Source organism: Triticum urartu, chromosome 2A, assembly GCF_056163025.1.
Source record: "Triticum urartu cultivar PI428250 chromosome 2A, HENAU_Tu73, whole genome shotgun sequence".
Classification (NCBI taxonomy): domain Eukaryota; kingdom Viridiplantae; phylum Streptophyta; class Magnoliopsida; order Poales; family Poaceae; genus Triticum; species Triticum urartu.
In genome coordinates this window covers 740289515-740299590 of record NC_141874.1, presented here as the reverse complement: position 1 = coordinate 740299590, position 10076 = coordinate 740289515, and the positions used below count along the sequence as shown (strand labels likewise).

At 44.8% G+C, this 10076-nt stretch overlaps 1 protein-coding gene across 1 annotated transcript; it reads right to left on the bottom strand.

Moving 5' to 3' along the window:
* Nucleotides 1-202: 202 nt before the first annotated feature.
* On the bottom strand, nt 203-4428 carry LOC125540250 (zinc finger CCCH domain-containing protein 32). Its single transcript, XM_048703833.2, has 3 exons — nt 4078-4428; nt 2720-2830; nt 203-2473 (listed from the first exon to the last, which is right to left on the bottom strand). Exons 1-3 carry the CDS (start codon nt 4192-4194, stop codon nt 596-598), a joined length of 2106 nt encoding a protein of 701 aa, XP_048559790.1. The 5' UTR covers nt 4195-4428; the 3' UTR covers nt 203-595.
* Between the last annotated feature and the right edge of the window lie 5648 nt (nt 4429-10076).

Here is a 10076-nt window from a genome sequence, read left to right as displayed (position 1 = left end):
TCCAGATCCAGTTATAAGCTCAAAGAATGAAGAGCAGGTACTTATTCAGATAGATGTGCTCATCACAGAAACATGATCAGCAGGTACTCCCACACTGTCACAAATAAACTCATGAAGCAAAATGATTTCGCAATCAAATATATCCACACATGCATCCAGGCAAATGGAGCTTAGAGAATCAAAGCTTTTTTCTTCTGTGAAGGAAAGGAAAGGATGCCCTCCAAGTTGGAGGGGGGTGTTATATTATCCATCTCAGGCACAAAAATATCAATGGGGTATCATCATGTTAGTAATCAAACTAATACAATACAGAGTTCCAGGATACGCTCAACAAAGTGCAGCAGCTGTTTTTACACGTAAAGATTACTTTCTCATTTATCCAATAATCATCTACCTCGCTCAATGCCTGACCTATATTTATAATATCAGTTATCGCTCATAAGCCCCGGGAAAGACCAGGCCTTTTTGGCGCTATCAACTTGAAACACAAACATGGAGCGCCACAAGAATTCATCCAAGAGGATCAATCACTAGAGGGGAAATCAAGCATTTCAGCCTGGCCTGAAGAAGCGCCAAGAAAATCAAAGCCAGAAGCTCAAGAGAAGACGACCCCGACTTTCCGGGCAAAATCATCGTCGTCCTCAAACTCTTCCTCGTCGTCTTGATATGCATTCTCATCTTCGGATTTGTACTCATAGCCTTCGGTCGCCTCATACTCCGACTCCCCCTGCCTCTGCTCATAGTTATCAGCCTCTTGATTTTCCACTTCAATCATATCTTCAGCCTCAGCTTTGTCACCGTGCGACGAAGATGCAGGGACCTGGCCTTCCTCTTTATATTCTTCATCACCTGATCTACTCTTGCATTCTTCAGAACTGATAGTGTTGTCATAGCCCTCCTTCTCAGCTTCAACCAGAGATTCAGCCTGCCTGTGAGAGACCGCAGCAGATTTATCTTCTTTGACATTGTGGGCAGATGAGCCATTGCCATTGCCGCATGCAGCCTGTCGTTTCCTCTGTAAGATGACGCTGAGAGGCGTTGGGCCTTCAAAATCAAGAGATGCTTCAGATTGAACACTTCCATTCGCCTTCCGAGACTCCGGACCAAAGTCTTTCCGGCTGGCGAAGTTGAGTGAATCTGTTACATTCCGTCTCGAATGCTTGCCATCAGCAATCCTGGCACTTGAAGCACGTTCGCTTGATCTCTGCCTGATCCTCTCTTGATGATGCCCTGCCTCCCGATGCCTGCCACCCTGAATATCCATAGGCACAACCGGAGACAGCCTGTCCCGGAGTTGTCTTCTATCTCGCTCTCTCTCGGAGCGAGCATCTACTCTATCAGGTGATCTTCCAGGAAGCTTTATTCTGCCTTGCAGACGGGAGCTTAGGGTGCTCCCTCGAGGGCCCTGATGGCGATCTCTGTGTGTACGGTGACCATCATATGCCCTTTCCCTGTAGCGGTCATCCCTCCGACGCGACTCTCCACTGCGTTCTGGGCTGATGCCAGGAGACCCATTTATTTTTCTCCTGCGGAGCCGGTGACGTAAATCTGATCCATCTATCTCGACAGGACCAGTCTCTCTCTGCCGAGACCTCCTTTCTGAATAGGAAGGTCTGTCCAAGTTCCTCTCAGAAGATGTTCTACGACGTTTCCTGTCATAGCCATCATACATTTGTCCGGTCGGTCCTTGCTCACCCATTCCGTTGAATAGCTCTCTTTCATGATGAGGCTGGATTTCAAAATCAGCCGGAGCATATTCATAATCTTCTACTGGATATATATCCCTTCCAAAATCGTCAGGGTCGTGCATATAAGCACCAGCATCTGCATCATTGGCCACAAGAACATCAAAACCAGGCGAAGACTCCCCCAATAAGTCATCAGCATCTCTACTGTCCTCGGGCATGTCATCCTGAGGAGGTGTATGGTAAGGTTGATTCCAATCTTGCATAGGATCAGTTTCCACAGGAAGATTGTTCTGATAGCACTCAGGATGATCCTCGCCTGAAGAGGTTCTGAAACTTTTATTCACTGCTGGCATGCTGTTTTGTACGCTCCCTGACTTGGGCAAAGATTTCACTGCACTGGAAGCTAGTTCAGCTGGTATAGCAGCTGCAGCTGTCCTGGCAAAATTCCCTGCAGCCCTATTAACTGACTTGGACCTGTCGTCACTTATTGGGCCACCTTGCTGAATTAGATGATTTGTCTGAGCAAACTCCTTGACACCCAAAAATTCATTCTTTTGGGTCTGAGGCTGCTCCAAAGGAAAGGAAGAAACCTTCGCCACCTGTTCTGGTGGATTATTGCCAGCGGGCTGCGGTCCATGGGAAAAGGGGCATTTATCTCCTTTGATGCAGTTCCCTTTCTGAAAGTAATAGCATGGGACCATCTGCTTGCCCGAGTTATAAGCAGCATAGTGTGAAGACACTGCAGGTATTCCAGGAGTTGAAGCACCAAACATACCATCAATTGGCTGGTCAAAAGTAGAGAAAACAGAATTAGACTTCAGATAACAATTTCAACTGATAAAATGATAAAATGTCAAAACGAATTAAGACCATGACTTGAATCACTACAGGGGTTTGTATAATCATGCCTTGTTAGTTACTGTTAACAGAATATAAATATGATAATTATTGATGCCAGTTGCTCACAGATATTACAAGAGGTTTTATGGTGAATAATAATCAGCAGGGAAAATAAAGGAAAGGAGTATTACCGGATGGCGAAATGAACATTTTGGATTCAAGCAATTGCCATTTAACCAGTAGTAACAGTCTCTAGGGTTCATCCGGGCACCCTCACTGTGACGAAAATCACATTGGTTCCCCTGAAAGAAAGAACAAAGCAAGGTCAGCGAAAATGATTCTCACTGGTAACTAATAACCAAACTCTGGCAGTAAGAAATCATGGTCTGTAATGCATACTGTAGCATGATCTGAATAATGTTCTACAAAGAGATGGACTTAACAATATATAAACTATACAAACTGAAGCACAGAAATTTAACAGATAAAATCTAATAGCAAAGTAGGAATCAGACACAAGTTTTGAAACAAGGTCAATCTTAAGCGCCCCAAGGATAATTAGCTGGTGCGGACATAAGCCCATTACAGCATTTACACCACATAGGGTGTTCCAAATTGAAGATAGAAAAGACCTATGTGGACATAATACATTAAGATCCTACGCGTACAAGCACTAAATGAAGCAAAAAAAAGGCATAACAGAAGAAGAAGTGTTACTTTCTGGAGTAAGACACTAGTCAATTAGGCATGCCTGAATTGCAGGATGTTTCAAAGGTACAAGACTAAAAGCAGGTACCCACGTCTAAATACATAGTTGTTACAGGTTGACATTGAGCAAGCATTCACCCTTTACATACAAAAACAAAGTTTATCAGAACTATTGTTGTTGTAATCTGGACATCTGTTATTGGAGTAACATATTCTTTTCAAAAGAGATGTTGAGGTCTTCAGGACCAAACGAAAATTTCAGACAGGGGAAGCATAACCCTGTTGGGCAATAACATATTCCTATCAGGAAATCCTCCCCATGAGCCAGGTAAAATCTACATCTTGGGCAAACAGACGTCGTGATTCATGTTGCCACCTTGTCCCCGCGACTAAAAGGGGTATAATCAAGGCAATAGTCAATTTGTTGGGGGCGCATTCAACCTAATGATGCCTCAAATGGGTTGTCTTCACCGTCAATTAGGATTAGGATTAGGTATAGGTATAAGACTGCCGTCCCAATTCCCGTCTAGCAAAAGGAACATAACTTGACCAAGCCCTAGCATCGGAAACCAAGAAAGATGGCAATTCACGTCCTACACATCGGCAAAGAACATCGTGGATACCCGGGCGATCTTGGGTCGCGAAATCTTTCTCTCCGGTGCTTAGCCCAGATGGGATACCCTACCCGCGACTCGATTCCCGGACGAGATTACGAGCTCCAATCGCGTGAATCAAGACCGCCGCGCCGCACGAAGCGGGCTAGCTTGGAAGGAAGGGAAGGGAAGGGAAGGGAAGGGGAGGGGAGGGAGGAACGGGGGAGCAATCGGCGGGCGGCACATACCTTCTTGCAGGTGAGGGGCGAGGCGAGGAAGTAGATGCAGTCGGTGTTGCGGCGGAGCGCCTCCTCCTCGGGCGTGAGCGGCTTGGCCTCCGCCGGGGCGGCGCCGTCGGCCTCCATGGCCCCCGTCGCGGGCGAGCCTCCCCCTCCTCCTCCGGCGGCGGGAGGACGGCGATCGCGGCCCGGGGGGCGGCGGGGGAGGCTGGGGTCGGGCGGGGCGGGCGGCGGCGCGATGATTGGATGGGATCTACGGCCGCGCAGGTTAGGGTTGGAGGGGGAGGGGGAGGGGGCGATGCGCGGGCGGCCTTGGCTGGCTGCGCGTCGCGTGTGGACTGCGTTGGGTTGGAGGCGGACTGCGGGGTACAAACAAACTCGAGACAAATATAAAGGGAGGGGGGTAGGGGACGGACACCGTCCTAGCCTTTTCTCTCTTTCCTCTTCTCTTCTCTCCAATTTTGCTTTGCGTTTCTTTCCTCTTTCTCTCAATTTTGTGATGATTCTTATATACTCCTACCATCTAGAGAGTAGTAGTGTATATGTTTAAATTTAGTCAAGGTTAACAAAGTTTGACTTGAAAATAGAGAGACGTGACGGTGGACGCGGGTTGCGGTTTTTACTGCCCGTCGATACGTGGTGGTTACGTCGGTGCTGGTCCCACCAAACCAATAAACCCGGTATATACATTTACGTAGGTGTTAACAAAATTAAAACTATACCGTCGGCACTTATTTTGGATCAAAGGGATTAGCATTTTGCAGCTTGATTGTCATTTTATGTTGTAGTTTAGAAAAACTATGGCTTCTCTTGAATTTTAGTGGGCCGAGTGTGCGAGGATGCGGGTCGATAGATAGTTATTGGATTTTTCTCGCAACATGAGGTAACGGCGGATGAGAAGGTAACTTCCCCAATATCGTGACATTGAGTGTAGTATCTTCGTCTTTACACACATGTAGGCGGGAGTGTACTATTTTTTTCACCTTTGCAGGCAGTTAGGTAGGAGTGTACATTTTGAATGTACATCATCTTCATCTCTCCATTCAGGCAGGTAGGTGGGAGTTCACATTTCTAAACCGGCATACATATAACTCCACTCCCCGTAAATGGGGTGTAACCAGCCTCCCTTGAGTATGTTGAACTTGGATGATTCTTACTATAGCATCACGTAACGGTTACATTGGTAGTTGACTACCCATTGATGCATAGTTACATTTTTTTTTGGTTTTGACTGGGCAATGAACTCGAATATGCACACATTTGCAGCTCTGAGTCTCAATCTGAAGAACATATTTTTGTCTCTATTTTCACTCCCTAATTGGGGCTTGAACAAATCTTTGGCTCTTTCCACCTCTTGCACTAACATCTTCTCCCTAATGATATGTTGGGAAAGTTGCTTCCAATTAGGACCAATCCGACCAAGCGCCTTTGAAAATGCTTTGAAGTCATCATTGATTGCGTTGAAAGGGATATTTTTCTTATACATCCATCTAGCCAAACACTGCCCTACTAAATAACTTCTCTGCTTGTCAATAATTTCATTGATAGTTTGTTGCAACTTGTTCTTTGCCAATGGGATGGACGGATCAATTGGATGCACATATTGATCCGTAGGACCTGTCTTATGAGATCCACCTTTCCCAATTGAAGCAAGCTCTTCCTTGTTGTCGTTATCCTCTCCAACCTCATCAATCTGTTTGTTCACTTCAGCTCTTAGTTCTTCTTCATGTTGTTGCTTCAACTTCTTCTTGATCCTTGCTGACTCACATGAATCCTTGCATCTTTTTTTGATGTTCTTTCGTGGCCACCGCGCAACTCGCAACATGACCTCCAACTTGACCAACATGTTGCTTCAATCTGCTTATCCCTGCACCCATCTTTTTCCACACAACTTGCATTTCACCCTTCATAAGTCATCATGATCACAGAATACTCCATACTCCCACCGATATGTCTCCAACGTATATATAATTTTTTTTATCGTTACATGCTATTATAGTATCAATCTTGGATGTTTTATATGTAACTATATATCATTTTTTGGGACTAACCTATTAACCTAGTGCCCAGCGCCAATTGTTGTTTTTTGCTTGTTTTTTGGCCTTTTAGGAAATCAATATCAAACATAACTTGCATTTCACCCTTTGTAAGTCGTCATGGTCATAGAAGACTCCAAACCCCATATCATATGAATTTCACTTCAAAGATGGAGCATTTGCAGTGCTAGAAAGAAGCCACATATATATTGCTACATCTATACCAATATAAAAGACCCAAATGGGCAGATCCAATTAATCTCGGTCATCAAATCATGTCAATCCAATGACCTAGACTGCTTCAATGTCGAGCACTCAACACGTTTAGCATGCAGTTAATTCCATGCCAAATATAGTGCTAATCACATTGTGAGTCCATGTGGTGATACCCTTAATTTTGTGATGATTATATTGCCAATGTTTTTGCTCGCTTTGAGAGTTATTTTAGTGGGGTTGCAAATCCCAGTTTGTTGGATCAAGGACCTGATCTATTTTATGTGACTTATCTGGATGGCGTTGATTGTATTAAACTGTTAATTTGGATTGACTTGGGTCAAGCTCAGGAAGTTTGTGCTCGCAATAGTTGCTTGTTTCCATTGTGTGCAGGTTCCAATGAGTGCGACGGTAGTCGACAACGAGGATGGTTGGCATAAGGCTTGAAGAGCTAAGATGTGACCATGGATGTTGTGCGGGATCGTGCGGCTCAAAGCAACGCACAAGTTTTGGACAAGGACTATATGGAGGCAAACGAGAAGACCATGTCAAGTGAAGGTTATTTTGGTATGTTTACCAAAATCCACTAAGAAGCAAACCAAGAGAGTGATTGTGGTGTTGCTTAAGAGTGGAAAGTGTTATTTACAAGTGGCTAAGTAAAAATGGCTATTTGTTTTAGTGTTTTGGGCTTGGTCCATTCGGTGGGAACCATGGCCCATTCAATGGCGGTGGAAGGTTGATCCAGCCTTATATGTAAGCTGCTAGGTTTTCTCTTGGTGGAAGACAGAGTAGCCGCCGCTAGGAGGAGAAAAATAGAGCAGCCGCCGCACATTTGAGAGAGAGCTTCCTGTGTGGGATTTAGCCTATGTGAGAGAGGTTTGTAACTCCAGAAATCTGAGAAATAAATCCTCAAATTATTTCCAGCCTTGCTATTGTTGAGGTCTGCTGTTTGTCCTTGCAAATCTCGTTTTTCTGCTGTACTAATTTTGTCCCTGCGATTCCTTGGCTATAATGGGTTTTCCGTGATGGAAAATCATGTCTAAATTCATATGCATCCATCCCTAGCCTTAAATCCGGTTGTTGTTCAATTTATTCATGGGTTCCTGAGGATGGCGCAAGATTTTATCTTTGGTGATTTATTTTGTGCGAGTTCATACTGAGTTCGTCCTCTGTTCTTGTTTCGATTTGGGGTCGCTGTATTTCTAGCAATTTTCTTGGCGTTCTCTGTCGAACGGAAGAGCATCCGCTGATGCTACTGGCTCGCTCCCTTCTATTTTTATGCTTGGCGTAATTTTCTCAGGTTTTAATTCATCTTCAGCTATCTGTCGTTCGTCTTTAGGATAGCAGAGTTGGTCAGTCCAAATCGGTAGAACCAAAATCGTGGATTTCAGTTAGTTGCTAGTCTAGCTGCTGTATGTGCTACAGATTCTCGTCTAGTGAAATCAGCTCCAGGCAGTGTAGTTCTTCTCCATTGAAAAAGTATTATGCTAGTACATGCAAGTTAAGTACTATTGTCTTGTGCTAGTGCGTGTTAGTCTTTTGGGTTAAGTAGCTCCCATTTGATTAGCCTATAACCTTGCCGTGTAACCTCTTAGTCTAATTAAGCACTAATTTTTCCAGTACACTTTTCCGGTGCTTATTATTCTTTGAGCTCTCAAGTCAAGATTTCAGAATTGTTGGACTAGTTTCAGTCTGTTTTGACAGACATATTTTGTTTCCGCTGCGTATTCCTCTATTCCGAGCATCATAGTTTTTCCGTAACTATCGTGCAAAAAATTTAAGAGGTTAAATTTTTCAAGCTCGTCATTCAACCCCCCTTCTGACTCCCGGCATTCGATCCTACACACATGATAACACGCAAAATAATATTCTACTTAATATCCACATGCACTTAATATACTTCCAAATTAACGTGCATTGCACGTACACATTGACTAGTATCAACAAATACACCACATTAGACAAGCATCAGCAGCATATAAGCAGCGAGTAAGAGCAGCATATAACATAGCAGCAGCATCAGTAAAGAAGAGGCAATAAGCAACAGTAGCATCATATAGCATAGAGCAGGAGTAGTATATAGCAAATTAGCACATTTGCAAATGAAATCATCATAGATCATACAACTAAAGAGTGGAAGAGGAGAGGACAGAGCAATACCTTGCTGCTAGCGGACGCCATGGACTGGATCTGAAGAAATTGGGGGAAGGGGCTGCTTGGGGAGAGGGGATGGCGACCTAGAGTCATGCTGCTGTTGGTGATCTCGGAGTGAGGGAGGGGCACCATCTGGAGTCGTGCTACTACTGGTCTTAGAGGGAGGGAGGGGCGGCAACCTGGAGTCATGCTACTATTGGTCCCAGAGAGAGAGAGAGAGGGAGGGAGGGAGGGAGGGAGGGGGCGGCAACCTGGAGTCATGCTGCTAGTGGTCTTGGAGAGAGGGAGGGGCGCCACTTGGAGCCGTGCTGCTATTGGTCTCGGAGAGAGGGAGGGGGCTACAACCTAGAGTCATGCTGCTGGTGGTCTCAGAGAGAGGGAGAGATGGAGGGGGCGACAACCTGGAGTCATGCTGCTACTGGTCTCAGAGAGAGGGAGGGGCCAACAACCTGGAGTTGTGTTGCTAGTTGCTACTGGTCTCGGAAAGAGAGAGGGAGGGGCGACAACCTGGAGTCATGCTGCTACTGATCTCGGAGAGAGGGACCAGCATGAAGGAAATATGCCCTAGAGGCAATAATAAAGTTATTATTTATTTCCTTATAATCATGATAAATGTTTATTATTCATGCTAGAATTGTATTAACCGGAAACATAATACACGTGTGAATACATAGACAAACAAAGTGTCACTAGTATGCCTCTACTTGACTAGCTCGTTAATCAAAGATGGTTATGTTTCCTAACCATGAACAATGAGTTGTTATTTGATTAACGAGGTCACATCATTAGTTGAATGATCTGATTGACATGACCCATTCCATTAGCTTAGCACACGATCGTTTAGTATGTTGCTATTGCTTTCTTCATGACTTATACATGTTCCAATGACTATGAGATTATGCAACTCCCGTTTGCCAGAGGAACACTTTGGGTGCTACCAAACGTCACAACGTAACTGGGTGATTATAAAGGAGCATTACAGGTGTCTCCGAAGGTAGATGTTGGGTTGGCGTATATCGAGATTAGGATTTGTCACTCCGATTGTCGGAGAGGTATCTCTGGGCCCTCTCGGTAATACACATCACATAAGCCTTGCAAGCATTACAACTAATATGTTAGTTGTGAGATGATGTATTACAGAACGAGTAAAGAGACTTGCCGATAACGAGATTGAACTAGGTATTGGATACCGACGATCGAATCTCGGGCAAGTAACATACCGATGACAAAGGGAACAACGTATGTTGTTATGCGGTCTGACCGATAAAGATCTTCGTAGAATATGTAGGAGCCAATATGGGCATCCAGGTCCCGCTATTGGTTATTGACCGGAGACGTGTCTCGGTCATGTCTACATTGTTCTTGAACCCGTAGGGTCCGCACGCTTAAGGTTACGATGACAGTTACATTATGAGTTTATGCATTTTGATGTACCGAAGATTGTTCGGAGTCCCGGATGTGATCACGGACATGACGAGGAGTCTCGAAATGGTCGAGACGTAAAGATTGATATATTGGAAGCCTATGTTTGGACATCGGAAGTGTTCCGGGTGAAATCGGGATTTTACCGGGTTACCGGGAGGTTACCGGAACCCCCCGGGAGCC